Below are 17,293 nucleotides of genomic sequence, written 5' to 3' on the forward strand. Positions count from 1 at the left end.
TATTACATGTCAAAACATACCAAAATTTGGAAGCCCTATGCCATACAGTTATGGACAAGAAGTTTTTTAAGTTTTCACAAAATAGGCCTTATATAAGCATATGTTCAATGTTGTGATCCTCGGCGCAGGGTCAAACTTGACTCAAGGGGCATAACTTGAACAAACTTGGTAGAAGACTATAAGATGTCATTACATACCAAATTTGGTAGCCATAGGTCCAATGGCTATGGACAAGAATATATTTGAAGTTTTCACAAAATAAGCACTTTATAAGCATATATTCAATTTTTTGACCTCCGGGGCAGTTTCAAATCTGAACAAACTTGGTAGAAGACTATAAGATGTCATTACATACCAAATTTGGTAGCCCTAGGTCCAATGGCTATGGACAAAAATATATTTGTAGTTTTCACAAAATAAGCACTTTATAAGCATATATTCAATTTTGTGATCCCCGGGGCAGTTTCAAATTTGACACCATGGGCATTATTTTAACAAACTAAGAAGAGAACTATTACATTTCACTTCATACTAAATTTGGTAGCCATATGCCATACAGTTATGGCCAAGAAGTTTTTAAAGTTTTCACAAAAAAAGGCCATATATAAGCATATGTTCAATTTTGTGACCCCCGGGGCAGTGTCAAATTTGACCCCAGGGGCATAATTTGAACAAATTTGGTAGACTACTATTAGATGTCTCTACATACCATATTTTTTAGCCCTAGGCCCAACGGTTATCAACGAGGAGATTTTTAAAGTTTTCACAAAATAAGCCTTAAAGAAGCAATTTTCAATTTTGTGACCCCCGGGGCAGGGTCAAATTTGACCCCAGGTGCATAATTTGAACAAATTTGGTAGAGGACTATTAGATGTCTCTACATACCAAATGTGATAGCCCTAGGCCCAATGGTTGTGGACGAGAGGATTTTGAAAGTTTTCACAAAATAGGCGTTAAATAAGCAATTTTCAATTTTGTGACCCCAGGGGCAGGGTCAAATTTGACCCAGGGGCATAATTTGAACTATTTTGGCCAGTGGAGCTAAAAACTGATTCATTTGTTTAGCGTGCAAAGGGGATGGAGGAACATTTGTTGGTGCCTTTTAAAAAAGTTGTTTCATTGTGTGGAAAATTGAGTTAAAAAATGTAAACACAATGCCTAATATGTGGCAAATTCCAACAATGTCTGTGGTTTTTCATGTAGAAACAAGAAATGTGTTTGTCAGAAACATAATGCCCCTATTGCACCGCTTTGAAGCCCTATATTTGACCTTTAAGGATGACCTTGACCTTTCAGTACTCAAAATATGCAGCTCCATGAGAAACACATGTATGCCAAATATCAAGTTGCTATCTTTAATATTGCAAAGGTTATAGGAAATGTTTAAGTTTTCGGACAGACAGTTAGCACATATAAATTGGTTTTACAAATTCACTGAGTGTTAACATTGGGCACTTATATAGCTCAAAGTGACCGGGAAACAAATTCTTGTGTTCTGATTTACATACATGTATTAACACTTGCAAAATTCAAAGTAAAGAATGGTAATTGTTCTCTTATTGCCAACAACTGCATAAATCTTAACATTGTAAATTGGTTGTTTTGTCTTTATTACTACTTTGGTACATTCTTTTGTATTGCCCTCTTTATATTAACTTTCAACATATATATTATATCCAGTAATTGTAGATATCAGATGTTTTGTGATGTAAATGTGTAGGGTTCTTGTTACTTGTCACACCCATTTCCATTTCATAATGCCTTAACACTGATATAGGATATTAGTGATTTGTGATTATTGTATTTATGAAAACTTATTCTTTATGCTGATGAAAGTGTCATCCTTTATTTTCACAAAGATCCTAGTATCATCAGTAGTGTTTTTTGTAAAGAACTTGAAAATTGTATTAAATGGTTAGTGGATAACAAACTGCCTTGGAAAAACTGAATGTTTAGTGTTTGGTTCCAAAAGGAAATTATCTAAACTTCATTATTTTAATGTAAAATGATTATGTAATGATCACGCTATTGTTTCTCAATCATCTGTTGAAAACCTTGGTTCAATATTCGAAACTGATCTTTTTGCTACATCTATTGTTAATAATATTATTAAAAAGGTGAACTGAAGAATAAGATTCTTCAGGGGCGTAGCTAGCATTTTTTGAGCTGTAGGCCCGAATATGTTATATATATATATAACCGGTATATATATTACTGTTGTTCAAACAAGTCATCAATAAAGTATTTGTACGTACATTTAAATGTGATGACAAGATAGTAGTAAACATTGTGTAACTAATGCTCTCTAATAATATATGCTAATTACTATTTGATCTCAAGACTATAGTCTTAAGTTTAAATTAACGATATTTTTATGCGTATTAATGCCACCATTTTTGTACATTTTCCACCCATCTATAGGGCCCCATTGGAAATAAGTTGCAGACCTTTCATGGGACATCCTCTGGTATATATATCATGTCTTGATTTCAACATCCTGTAACTACTTGTTATTTCAGATCTCTGCCAAATACACTGACTTTATACTTGTAACTGAATTTAAATGATTAACTTTGACTGTGATATTCAAAATGTGAAATATCAATGCATTGTGATCCAAAACCTGTGATAATTGTTTTCCAATTGCTAAATGTTGTAAATTGACTGTATTGTATGATCTGTACTTGTATGACATAAATATACATATGCATGACTAAATCAATATTTAGAAAAGTGTGACTGACACTGTTTCCAGACATATTACAGTTAAATTACTTCATGTCAGTAATGGCAGTCAGGGATGGAAAATATCTTTTTACAATTGTTGCCTGCACTGTCGACCATATTTAGTGCTTTTGTTTCCCATCTAAAGAGTAAAGACCCAAAACCATGGGCATGCCTGTGATATGTATCTTAAAGTTTCTTAAAAGATAAATAATATAAATTTTAACAACACCACTGCTCAGTTTTAATATTTCCAGTACAGTATGTCTTATTTTGAGAGGCCATTCTGAATTGAGTTCATTTCCAAGGGCAAAGTTATGCCTTAATATATTAATATTACCAAATTGAACATTGTTACACTGTCCCTAATTTTAATGGCACTGGATTGTTTAAGGCTTTGAAAAGCTAGTTGCCTGGTCGGGATGACAACATCTTGACTTAAAATGCCTAGGATAAAATATAAACAATATCTGCCAGAAGTACTGTATGGTTGCCATCATCAAATGTACAGAAAGAAACGTTTTTCAAATTCAATCAAGCCTCACTCATTCCATTCCATGAAACCTTTCAGGTGTCTCAATACTGATAATAGCCCCACTGAGGGCCTTATGGCTATGGTCCATATACAGTTTGTGACTGCCTGGCTGGTCACTATAATGCCATTGGGACCAACGTGGAGTTTACTATTTCTTATATTACACCGAAGAGTTTTCTCTGTACCACTGTACAGTGTTGTACGATTGTTTATAATATAGAACATAAACATATTGATTAAATCTCAAAGCCTGCAGCCGAACAACAGCAATGTTGCAATGAATATAATTTAGGAAATACTGATTCTTTTAAGTTTGAATAATGTTGTTGTTTTCACTTCAATAAACAACTAATTGGCTTTCTTAACATTTTATTAAAATTTGAATATTTTGCATGCAATAATATCTAATTTTAAACAATAACATTAATGAATATTCTATTATATTACTCCTTAAAGATATTGGTCCTTATATATCTGTATTATCGGTTGATTTAGTGCAAATTTATTGGTGTGTAACCCGAACTATATTTTCGGTGTAATATCTTCCGCCTAGAGGCGTTAGACATATCCTTCCACCAAATACACCCGAGAGACGATCGCCGATATGGCGGAATTGTCCGAGGTGTCCCGATTGTATCATTGGTTGATATAATGGACCAGCGTTGTTTGTACCGGGCTGATTAGTGGGTTTTTCTAAACTCGTGCTTTTCCGGGATCAGTCTATTTCCTAACCCTATTACACCGTACACAGTGAGTAAGGAGACGTGTAATTAGCAATCACACAGTGCAATCGACTGACGCATCGTCTGCGGATCATCCATCGACTGCGGAAGTGTATACATGTCGGGTAAAAGCGGACTATTCTTTATAGTATTGAATTGAGCAGATTTTCGTGTGTTCTTTCAGAGCCTAAGTAAGAATGACTTTGTGAACGTAATCCTTACCTTCCTAGCTGCTTGCTTTTAAAGAAATCCGTTAAAATGTGGTCAAAAATCAAACAAAATTCACCACTCTTTTTGTCAAACTCTTATTACAGAGGATTTAGACCAAAGATAAGTATGAACAACATTTTATTGAAATATTTAATAATTTCTCTTCGGTTATTTCAAATTGCAGCATCCAACGTGAACTCACAACATTTTTATCAAGGTTTAAATTCGAGTGGGGTTGGAAAAACGGCTCAAGACAACGGCCGCGGCTACTTATTAGGTCATGACATCGGCTGCGAAAATAAAATTATGCTGAAGCCATCGGCTGCGGCAATGAAAATTGGCATGATGAGATGTGGACGTTACTCATTTACCATATTTGATAGAACTATCAGATATTTTGATCACAAAAACAGTTTTAAGATTTTCATTCGTATTTTGAAATAAAATGGGATGGGTGAGTGGATTTCGTTGAAAATGGTTCATTATTTGACATTATTGAAACAAGTCATTTACAAGCAATATGTCTCCACATCATGTAGAGTACACTTGACTTGTGATAAGTGTCGTCCCAGGACTGCACAGGCTTAATGTGTGTTTAGTGTCGTCCCAGGACTGCTCAGGCTTAATGCATACTGTGTTTAGTGTCGTTCCATGGCTGCACAGGCTTAATGCATTGTGTATTTAGTGTCGTCCCAGGGCTGCACAGGCTTAACGCATTGTGTGTTTAGTGTCGTCCCAGGACTGCTCAGGCTTAATGCATAATGTGTTTAGTGTCGTTCAATGGCTGCACAGGCTTAATGCCTGGTGTGTTTTGTGTCGTCCCAGGGATGCACAGGCTTAACGTATGGTGTATTTAGTGTCGTCCCAGGACTGCACATGCTTAACGCATTGTGTATTTAGTGTCGTCACAGGGCTGCACAGGCTTAATGCATTGTGTGTTTATTGTCGTCACAGGACTGCACAGGCTTAACGCATTGTGCGTTTAGTGTCATCCCAGGACTGCTCAAGCTTAACGCATTGTGTGTTTAGTGTCGTCACAGGACTGCACAGGCTTAACGCATTGTGTGTTGAGTGTCGTCCAAGGACTGCACAGGCTTAACGCATTGTGTGTTTAGTGTCGTCCCAGGGCTGCACACGCTAAATGCATTGTGTGTTTAGTGTCGTCCCAGGGCTGCACAGACTTAACGCATTGTGTGTTTATTGTCGTCCAAGGACTGCACAGGCTTAATGCATTGTGTGTTTAGTGTCGTCCCAGGGCTGCACAGACTTAATGCATTGTGTGTTTAGTGTCATCCCATGGCTGCACAGACTTAACGCATTGTGTGTTTAGTGTCGTCCCAGGGCTGCACAGGCTTAACGCATTGTGTGTTTAGTGTCGTCCCAGGACTGCACAGGCTTAATGCATTGTGTTCAGTGTCGTCCCAGGGCTGCACAGGCTTAACGCATTGTGTGTTTAGTGTCGTCCCAGGACTCCACAGGCTTAATGCATTGTGTTCAGTGTCGTCCCAGGGCTGCACATGCTTAATGCATTGTGTATTTAGTGTCGTCCCAGGGCTGCACAGGCTTAACGTATGGTGTATTTAGTGTCGTCCTAGGACTGCTCAGACTAAACGCATTGTGTCTTTAGTGTCGTCCCAGGACTCCACAGGCTTAATGCATTGTGTTCAGTGTCGTCCCAGGACTGCACAGGCTTAATGCATTGTGTTCAGTATCGTCCCAGGACTGCACAGGCTTAATGCATTGTGTTCAGTGTCGTCCCAGGACTGCACATGCTTAATGCATTGTGTATTTAGTGTCGTCCCAGGGCTGCACAGGCTTAACGCATGGTGTATTTAGTGTCGTCCCAGGACTGCACAGACTTAACGTATGGTGTATTTAGTGTCGTCCCAGGACTGCACAGGCTTAATGCATTGTGTGATAAGTTTCGTCTTAGGACTGCACATGATATTTATGAAAGATGCTTTCTGTACATATTGTACTTTTGTATTTTTAAAATTTCATAAAAGCTGAAAGAGTCACCCCTGTTAAGTCAAGGCTATTTTAGGCCGAAACTTAATGCACTTGAATTGAACCCAATTCTCCTAGAGCCCTGCTCAAGTCTTAAGCTGGATGGTGAAGGTTTGCCCTTATTAAGGATATTATGTGTTGACTGATCATTGTTTTTTTGTGTTTTTTTTTTCATCAAACTAATCCACCACAGGTGTTTGGCGCGTAACCGAGTCACTATAACACTCTCAATACGTCATAAAATAACATTTTTGATCACCATGACAATAAGAAATTGTGATATATTATATATGATTGTATATATTATATCAAATTTTTGTTTGTTCGTGTTGTCAAAGTAATTGATAGTGTTTTAGTGAATAGGCCACGCGCCCATCACCTGTGCGCTTTAGCTTGAACATATTAACCTGAATCTTAAATAAATTATGCCCGGAAGGTAGTGTCAGTTAATCCGTAATATCTGTGATTTTTTTTACGGAAGTCTCCTTTAGCAAAAATTCAGTTTTGGGGAAAGTGTCGTCCCTCGTGAGCCTGTGCGGACTGCGTAGGCTAATCTGGGACGACCCTTTACACACACATGATAACGCCTTTTCTGACAGAGCAAGGCTAATATATTTATACCTTTACGGTTGATGACATTTGAATGCTTCTGCTATTTACTTACCAAGCTAGTAACATTCATATAGAATATACTTGGTGTGGCTTGGTTGTGATATCTCATTATGTTTGTAAACCCAAAATATTGCCTACAATAACATTTTTATGGAGAATTTTAAGGAATTGAAACACACGTACTTGTCTTTTAACAACGATTCTGTTAGGAGTGATAACAGTAGATATTATAAAATGCTTAACCTTGCCGCTATTCAGTATTTTTTACATAATAAAAAATATTCTAGCCCTGTGTTATATAATGCTTATATTCAACCATATATTATTCTCTAGGTTATTGCTTGGTGTGCTATTTAAAATTAATGATAAATTAGATATTTATCTATTTACCTCTTGTTTTAATTAGATAAATAAGTCAACTTTCCTGTATCGATTTGTGTATAACGCCCACTATGTTCATTCGGTAAAATATTTGCGATAACTTACTTTAATAATGAATTTCATAAATCATATGTCCCAGCAAGTGTTTGGTATGTATTTTATCTTTTATGACAAAAAACTTTACTGCTGTAACTTACTTTCGTAATGAATTGCATAACTCACCATTTTCAACAATTGTTTTGTATCTATTGCTTTTTATGTGGGAATCTTTACAAGTGAGCAACCAAAGAGTTTTATTGGCTGTTATAATTTGTGTTTGTTTTGATGTAAGATTTTATAAATGAAACAATGCTGGGGGAAAATATTGAATTGTTTATTTGAGCCTGGCTCTGGGAAAAACTGGGCTTTATGCACGTGCGTAAAGTGTAGTACCAGATTATCCTGTGCAGTCCGCAAAGGCTAATCAGGGGCGATACTTTCCACCTAAACTTGATACAATTAAAGTGGAAAGTGTCATCCCTGACAAGCGGGTGCAGACAGCCCAGACTAATCTGGGACGACACTTTTCACACATGCAGACTGCCCAGGCTAATCTGGGACGACAATTCACACATGCATACTGCCCAGGCTCATCTGACACTACACTTCACACATGCATACTGCCCAGGCTAATCTGGGACGACACTTTTCACACATGCACTGCCCAGGCTAATCTGGGACGACACTTTTCACACATGCATTTAGACCCGTTTTCCCAGAGCTGGGCTGTTATTGTTATTGTTATTTGTATAGGGTGTAAATACATTGGTATGTATGACTTATGGTATAGAGCTGGACTCTTAATTCATATATTGTTATTTGTATAGTGTGTAAAAACATTGGTATGTATGACTTATGGTATAGAGGTGGACTCTTAAATCATATATTGTTATTTGTATAGGGTGTAAAACATTGGTATGTATGGCTTATGGTATAGATACCAAAGGCAAAGATATAATGGTATATTATATGTTATAAATATTTATTTGGTACCAAAATCTTGTTTTGAAGATATATTAAACATGCAGATATATTAAACATGCTGTTTTTATAGTATACATATTTTACGTGGTTCCTGGCATTTTTGTGTGTTGTACATAATGTTACAAAATCAAATGAAATGCTTTGTTAGTATGGATCCAAACCACCCGAGTTTGCATTCAGAGATGTATTCTGATTATAGATGACTTTAGGTATTCCCGCTGTCTATCGTGTCTGTCTGTCAGTTGGTTGGTCTGTCTAACTTTAAGAGAGGGTCCAAAACTAAAATGTCTTGACAACAAAGCCGATTTATATTTGTTCTAGATCTGTTTAATACATCAATGTGTGTTTAAGTGGGAAATAATTCAATATGTTACAAGTTATTATTATCAATACATGTATTATATTCACGAGTATTAAAAACAAACAAAAAGTGCATAACAAAAGCAGAAGCGTATTTCTGCCAAACATGTATGTGGATGGTTGAATTGAAAAGGCGTTTTTTTAAGTATCCCACTAGAATCTGTACCTGACTAAAAACGAGTCCTTTTGGTACATGCTACTGTACAGATCCCAAACGACACAAATGAACATTACAGCATAGTTTCAAAAAGTCACTTCCATTTAGTTAGTAAACTTCATGATTGCTTTAAGGTCTTGTGTGACATCGACCGCTGGAAACTGCGTGTTTAAGTTTCCCGCGCACTGTGTTTTCAGCAGACGCCGCTATCACTGCATTACCAGCAGACGCCGCTATCACTACATGGGCGTTAACTACTTCCATGTAGTTTCTATATGCCGCGGTTTCCCGTCTAGTGACGTCATCGTGCGGGTAAAACACCAGCCGGTCCGTGCCCACTTGAATTCCCGACTGTATAGCTTTTGCCACATCCGCTGTAGCATAAAATTCGACCAACCAGCGGGAGTTGATTCTTGGTCGCGCCAACCGGATATCGAGGGGATCGAACTGGATACTTTTTACGACGGGAATGCCTAGTTGAGTCTGTATTAGGTACTGCACCTGTTCGTGAGTTTATGAGTAGTGGTTGTAGTAGTAGTAGTAGTAGTAGTAGTAGTAGTAGTAGTAGTAGTAGTAGTAGTAGTAGTAGTAGTAGTAGTAGTAGTAGTAGTAGTAGTAGTAGTAGTAGTGGTAGTTGTAGTATTAGTAAGTTGTAGAACCATTCTTTATTTAATTTTTCTCATAATTATTGAAAGGAGTTATAATAGCAGTACAAGCAGCAGAAACCGTAGTTATTGTAGTTAGCTGGTACATATGTAGTTTATTATTATACAAGTATTAGTTACGCAATATGACGGATATATTTGATCAGGGTCCGTCTTTGCAATTATAATACATTTTATGATTTGTGTCACTTATAGCATCGGCTCGGCTACTACTTTTAAATGTTCCCCGGTTACTCTTAAGTATATTTAAATGTACCTCGGGTAGGGAAAATGTACTAAAATGTGCCCGATAACTCTAACACTAAAGTGGTCGTTGTCGGCTATTCTTTTCGAATTAATTATGTTCATATTTATGTCAATATTTTGTTAAATTTAATATATAATATCGAAACTCCTACTCAGAAAAGCATGTTGAGGCAGGTTTTGTTGAAAGATAATTTTGTTTTGTATTCCGTAGCGCGTTTTACTTCACCGGACTTTGGGCGGGAATACACCTCGTGTATAGTCTAAATTTGCCGGGAACGTGTTAGTTTATTTTCCGTACCTACTACATAGGGTACATTTAAGTATACTAAAGAGTACCCAGGGTACATTTAAGCAATACAATAAAAACCAATCGAGCTATAGACTCATCAGTAAAGCTCTATTTGTCAGTGTCGGCTCGGGTACTACTTAAATGTACCCCTGGTACTCTTAAGTATACTTAAATGTACCCTGGGTACGGTAAATATACTAACACGTACCCGGGAATTCTAACGCAAAATTGACCGTTGTCGGCTATATTCGTTTAATTAAATATGTTCATATTTATGTCAATATTCTTTAAAATAGCATCTATATTATATAAAATCCTGCCTAAAAAGCATGTAGAGATTGTGTGTTTTTTTTCAAAGAGAATTTTGTTTCGTATTCCGTAGCGCGTTTTACGACATCGGATTTCTTGGCGGGAATATTACTCTGACACAGTCTAAATTGACCAATCGAGCGTCATTTATTGTTTCATCAATAGCTGATAGATACAATTTTAGTTCTTTGTTTTCACCAAAATCACAAAGCTAAATAAGCTGCGTTGTTTGCGAACATAATCGAAAACTCTTCATAGAATGTCAAAAAGATGCGGTCGTGTAAGTGGAGTCTTACAATTTTACCTACGACAAGGTGCCTGAACCATGTAACTTTTTCGGCTATGTGCGGGACAATCGGATGTAAACAAAACGTCGCTTCAGGTAACGTTTTTTATAATTTCTTCATTATTTCAAAGTCATGTTAAAAAACAAAGACGAGTGCCCGGTTATTGTAAAAAGACACAACTTTGTTAAGTTTGCGCAAAATTAATTAAGTATTTTTTCCCAAAAGTGCAACCGCGTGTTTGAAAACACATGAAGTGAAATACTATGTGTGGTATCTTTTTTGTTCAATCAACAAAAACATTGATTATAACATTGTCGAGGGTTTAAAAAATAGGGCGGACATTGTAATTCTTCATAGATAAGCTACTTACACTGTATGTTTGTGCAAATACATCTAATTCGGAGTGTGTTTATATAAATGTTATACTGCTATGTGTGGGACACATTTTTTAAATGCTATGTGTGATATACAAGAATTTGCCCGTCAGTTCTGCATTTAATCTGAACACAGTTTTGTAAGAATCTAGAACATAAACTTTAGTCTGTCCTGAAAATATATCAAATTAACCAAATGTTACATTATTGAATACTGAAGTAATCGTGTAATGATTAAACAATTTATGTTTAACTGAACATAATTCTTATAAAAGCATACATGTTATGTTGAAATATAATATTTCTTTGTTTTACTTATTGTCTTAAAATAAATATAATGATTGATATTTCTGCCTGATTATTCAATTTGGTCCATTTTTTAATGAATGACAAAGAAAATAAGAGCACATGCTTTAAAATGGGTTTTACTTCTATTGTTTTTTTAGGCTTGAAAATGATAAGTCGAAAGATCTGTAACGCTTTTAAGGTTCGAAGCTGTGTAAGAACTACATGAACACCATCAAACCACACGGAAGGCGATATGTGGCAAGTTAATTATCAAAACCACAGTGACAGAGACAGGGACTCCGCTTCATTCTGTGATGTTTATGGAAAGCTATTTCAACTCACTATGCAAACATACCATTTAACATGTATTTTTGCATAAGCAAAACAAAGTGTGTGTATTGATATGTGTGTATATTTATGGGTTTTGTATCTGTTATTCCTAAAATTGATTAGATGAATATAAATTCTGATTATGTGTGTTAATAAAACAGGTGTTTCATAACAAATAACAATTTAAATACAATGATGCTTGTTTGTGGTCTATACCAATATCATCTCCATATGAACATCTTCGAATCCAATAATGCTTGTTTGTGGTCTATTCCAATATTATCTCCATATGAATATCTTCAGTATATCAAAATAAACACGTCATTAATAATAACATTACTTTATAACTAGCATGCACATGTAACAATAGAAATTAAAGCACCAAATACATAAAGAAGTACATAAGTATTCACAAAGAAATTGTAATCAGTCAATTTATGAATTTGAAAATCTTGCTATTCAAACATATGTATGCTCCAATTAAGTCATAACAAATGATCATCGCCAAAACGTCTTGACTTGTGGGGGTTATTATACCAACAAACATATTGAATTGCATCAATACTTCATTCACTCAAATTCTAATGAAATCTGAATAACTGAAAATAGTTTGAGATGTTTAATGAAAATACTCATGCGCCCCGGTCAAGAAAGGGCGCTGCAAGATCTTGTTACCACTGCACCAAGTAATAAACATTAAATCATATAATGTTGTTCAATTTGTTGAAATGTCAATTTTTTATGTAATGTTTACTTTGATTGTTTTCTTTCCCTGCAATAATTGCACCATCTGGTAATAAAACAAACAGTCATTTAAACTTTGGAACATTTACTATACATGTTTGTATGTGACAACTTTTCATTGATCAAGATATCAGAACGTCTCTTGAAGGTGCTTCCAAAAATACTTTTATCTCCCTGAAAAGAACAAAATACAAATGAAAATAACTGTTAAACTTAAAAAAATAGCATGCGTGATATATCAGATAGCTCAATAGGATTTAGATACAAATACATGATTTTCCAGGAAAAAAAATGTTATTGATCCTAGTGTCTTTTTGATTAAAAATGCTGTATGATCTCTTTATGCTTATTTAATAACTATCGTTACAGTCAAAAATGCCTACACATTCCTGTTAAAAAACACACAACTAACATTTTTTGTAGCAATAATATTCACATGACATCTGGCACAAACAATCCTTACGATTTTGTGTATTAAACAAGTACATTAGTTGGCAGTAACAATTCACTGAAAATTCAACATTTTGTTGCAATCAATTTTATAGAAACAAACAAGAAAAAGTTTGCCCAACGGAACTATTTTCCTGTTCGTGCGTGGGTGGCTTTGTGTTAGGATATCCCGCGCGTGTTTTGACCTCTCTGCCACACTGTTCGCAAACAAACGGCATTCTAAAAGTAAACAAAATATGAATATAAGTTATCGACAATCATGATAATTTTGAGTAACATGAACGTAGGATTATCATATTTAAGGCGCGCAAAACACTACCAACAATGTTTATTGACCAACTTTTGTTATTCAGACAGACTTTAAATATTAGTGACGTTAATGTCAATCTTTCGATTCTCTAGTTTAGATTGTATACCACACATAGCATTTAAAAAAATTGTCCCACACATAGCATCATTACATTTTCATACACACACTCTGAATCAGATGCATTTGTGCAAACATACAAAGTATGTAGCTTTTCTATGAAGAATTACAATGTCCGCCCTATTTTTTAAACCCTCGACGACATTGTAATCAACGGTTTTGTTGATCGAATAAAAAATATACCACACATAGTATTTCATTTCGTGTGTTTTCAAGCACGCGGTTGAACTTTTTGGAAAAAGTACATAATTAATTTAGCGCAAACTTAACAAAGTTGTGTCTTTTGACAATGACCGGGCACTCGTCTTTGTTTTTTTGAAAATGGTTTTGAAATAATGAAGAAATTATCAAAAACGTTACCTGAGGCGACGTTTTGTTTACATCCGAATGTCCCACACATAGCCGAAAAGGTCACGTGGTTCAGGCACCTTGTACGAGTGAGTCACGTTTTCGTTGTTCCAGAAACTGAAAACTGCGGCGTTTGGACGACTGGGTGGTGTGTCACTGTGCATGTGCAGACTTCGGGCGATCCGGTCAATGTTGTCACTGCGCATGTGAAGACTTGGGGCGATGCGGTCGATGTTGTCACTGCGCATGTGAAGACTTAGGGCAATCCGGTCGATGCTTTCACTGCGCATGACATTGGCGTCCGGGCAATCTAGATCGTCCGGCGTTGCCGCGTCACTGAAACCAAGACCGGCTAAATTGACAGAAACAGTCTAAAAAAACACAGTTTCGTATCTAAATTGTTTAAGAAAAAAAAACGATCATACAATTTGAAGGAGCGGACATTTATCAACATGAGGCAAACATATTACATGATAACGCGCGTTAATTTCAAATACTTGCGTTGTAGTTATTAATTATTCTTATGCACGTCCTTTTATAAGTAAAGTTAGTTTAAATATGTGTGTGCACGTGGAACTCATTTTGTGTGTACAAAATCGCTTAAGATAAAAACAGAAGTGTTTAAAAAAAAACACATGTAACATAAGTTCATCATTAATTATTACTGAAATAACAAGGCGTCATCTCGCCGACAGAGGTCGCAATGTTTCCTATAATAACGCTGGTTTAAGGTAATTCATATTTTATACATTTGCTATTCACTTGGAACTGATTTTATAAAGCATTACATCTATTTTCTTTTGAGGACTATAAGCAAAATTGTTAATTTTATTTTTAATAATTTTGTTAAATATAAATTTTATAGAATGTAGGTTAATTGGACTGTTTAACGGTTACGAATTTTTTGTTTATTGTTTGTTGTGTCAAGCAAATCAAATCCGATTTGAAGGAAATGTTTTGATAAAAAAAGTGTCTTCTTAACTGGCGGAAACCTGATAGCGATCAAACGAACACCCCATAGAACACCTTGTGAACGATTTATATCGAACAAACGATAAACAAACACCCCATAGAACACCGTGTGAACGATTTATAGCGCACAAACGCAACACAAACATCACATAGAACACCGTGTGAAAGATTTATAACGAACATCAATCATTGACTTATGACACGTGATAACATCAATCATTGACTTATGACACGTGATAATATCAATCATTGACTTATGAAACCTGTTAATATCAATCATTGACTTATGACACGTGATACTTACATCTGTGCATCAACAGCGCCCCGCGCCGCGGTCCCGCTTTGTGCGTCCGGTTTCTGTGGGCTCTCCTTTTGGGATCGCGGCGCATGCGTACTACACGTGCGGTGGCTGGCGGCGTCATACACGCGGTCCGAGTCCAGCAAAAGGGTACTGGGCCGGAAACCAAGAGCGAGTAACTTCTGGTACTGGAAAGGACTGACCGGCTGCTGAAATTGTCAGTCAGATAACTGAGCATGCTCGCAGCAGATACTTTCCCATTTTTGTTAAATCAACAAAATCGTGATAACAAAGTAAGGTATATGTAGTGTTTTTTTGTAAAGTCAAGTCTGCAAAATAATTGTTTACATGTTAAATATACAAAACAATGTAATGTGTTATTATAAACATGGCAGTAATGTATTTATTTACCTTAAATTGTCTGCACTAAACAGTACAATTCATCTCCAAGTAAATGTGTTCAGTTGTAGAGCTTGCTAAGTCAAGGGAGAAAAAAACTACAGACTGAATGATTAAAGTAATCGCAGCGGTTATTTCCTTTTTGCTGATCGAAAGCTGCTTCGTGATTGTCATGTAAATTGTGAGAGTTTTGTATATATATATTGTTTGCAGACTATAACCTATAACTTATATCAGTAATGTTGACTAGAGCCTTACGTTTTGCACTAATTGAAGCGAAAAAATATTTGTAAGAAAATAATAATCGATAAAAATGACGTCATCGCATGATGTTGTTTTTATTAGAAGGGCAATGTGTTGATCGGAGACATGATCGGAACTAGTGACATATTTGATGCTCGAAACCAGTGACATGTTATAGTCTGTCTAATCAAAAGGCATACACCGATCTCTTAAGGGGAATGGAGAAGCTGGCATACGACTAAATTCAGTGTTTTAATTCAAAAGCTTTGTGTAATCCAAAGATTCTTCATAACAAACGTGTAAAATGTGTCCCATCTAAACGAAGCATAAAAATGATTTAGGACATAGTAATTATTAAAATTAAGAAATTTCCTTAGGTTTCAAAAGTTGCCTTCGTAATTTCTCATCAAATTTTGTACGGAAAATTACTGTTACGGTCACTGTTATTTCACATTAATACAAAATAATATCCCTAAATAAAGAGAATGTGAATTATTGGCAGGAATTGAAAAGAATTATTGAAAGTAAGTTATCAGAGAGGTTGAGACCTTGTTATTGTACTTCGTCCAAAATCGCATCGTAACTTAATATGTAACCCGCACGGAAAAAAACTGTGCTTAATGTTTGCGCGAACTCTAAAGTGTCAACCCAGATTAGCCTATGCAGTACGCACAGGCTTATCTTGGATGACACTTTCTGATTGCATGACATTTTTTGTATAAAGGGAGTACAATAATTCGCGAACATCTAGTGAACTTCACAGGCTAATATGGGACGACACTTTACGCACATGCATTAAGGCCGGTTTTCCTAGAGCGCTGCTAAAATACATATCGTATGAAGTTCTGTTAGACGGGCTCTAATCAATTACCGACCATTAACCTTTACCATTTACCATTACAGAGATGGACGATCTGTCTGGCCCGGCAGTAAAGGGCCGATATCGACCGGAAGTGGGCCGGCTGTCCACTTTATCAACTTCCGTGGAGGAACCAGTCCCGCCGAGCGCACGCCACTTTGATAATAGATATTGTGCATTATAAACGTAAGATTATTAAATGGGCCTTTTCACAGATTTTTGTCATGTATTGAAGTTTGTATTGAATTTAATGCTTTATATGGATAAATTAAAACATTAGATCTAAAAAGCACCAGTAAGAAAAGAAGAATAATATTAAAGAAAGAAAAAAGTAACCCCCAACTGGGCATGCACCACTGACCCCTAGAGTAATAGTCTATCGCTAAGACCATTCGGCCATCCGCGCTCATACAATTGGTGGTACATTTTATACTTTATAAAAGCAATCCTCGTTGTATCACAAAATATAACGACTACAACATAACTCTCAAAACTATTCAATAGTTTAAGGTTTTTAAATCGTCAAAAGATGCATAAAATGGATACTTAAAAGCATGGTAAATGTTCAGTGTTACTGTTACCTTATAAATATTTTAACTACAACGTACATTTGCGAATCTAAAACATTTTTTACATTTTGTCAATTTACCATAACGTGAAAGGGCCTGTTTCTTGAGTTAATGTATGTGCGTGTCATTTCAGATGAGCCGGTGCAGTCCGCACAAGCTAAGAGGGACGATACTCTCCGCATAAATATAATTTTCTTTCAGAAGAGAGTTCCTTTTAACGCAAACAAAATCAAATAAATCGAAAAGTTTCGTCCCTGCTTAGCTGGTGCGGACTGCGCAGGGTTATCTAGAATCACCTTTTAAGTTTTTATGCATAAACATAAAGATCAGCTATCCCAGTATGAGGCTCGTCATAGTCTTTTAATTTGCCCTCCCCCTTCCTCCCGCAATGAACGTATTTTTCTATTACATGTGAACATACAAATAATACCAATACCCTTGCAGACATTTCTTACGCACCACTTT

The 17,293-nt window shown here is 36.0% G+C and overlaps 1 protein-coding gene across 1 annotated transcript in view; it reads right to left on the minus strand.

Annotated features, from left to right (window-relative positions):
• Positions 1-11,843: 11,843 nt before the first annotated feature.
• Positions 11,844-17,293, minus strand: part of LOC127880962 (uncharacterized) — a 9,257-nt gene continuing 3,807 nt past the window's right edge. The window contains exons 2-5 of the mRNA XM_052428479.1: positions 16,296-16,415; positions 14,765-14,967; positions 13,501-13,824; positions 11,844-12,932 (exon numbers count right to left, since the gene is read on the minus strand). Coding sequence (XP_052284439.1) covers positions 13,518-13,824; positions 14,765-14,967; positions 16,296-16,298 — 513 coding nt within the window. The 5' untranslated portion in view covers positions 16,299-16,415 and the 3' untranslated portion in view covers positions 11,844-12,932; positions 13,501-13,517. The remainder of the gene's footprint in view (positions 12,933-13,500; positions 13,825-14,764; positions 14,968-16,295; positions 16,416-17,293) is intronic.

Source organism: Dreissena polymorpha, chromosome 5 (genome assembly GCF_020536995.1).
Source record: "Dreissena polymorpha isolate Duluth1 chromosome 5, UMN_Dpol_1.0, whole genome shotgun sequence".
NCBI classification, from domain to species: domain Eukaryota; kingdom Metazoa; phylum Mollusca; class Bivalvia; order Myida; family Dreissenidae; genus Dreissena; species Dreissena polymorpha.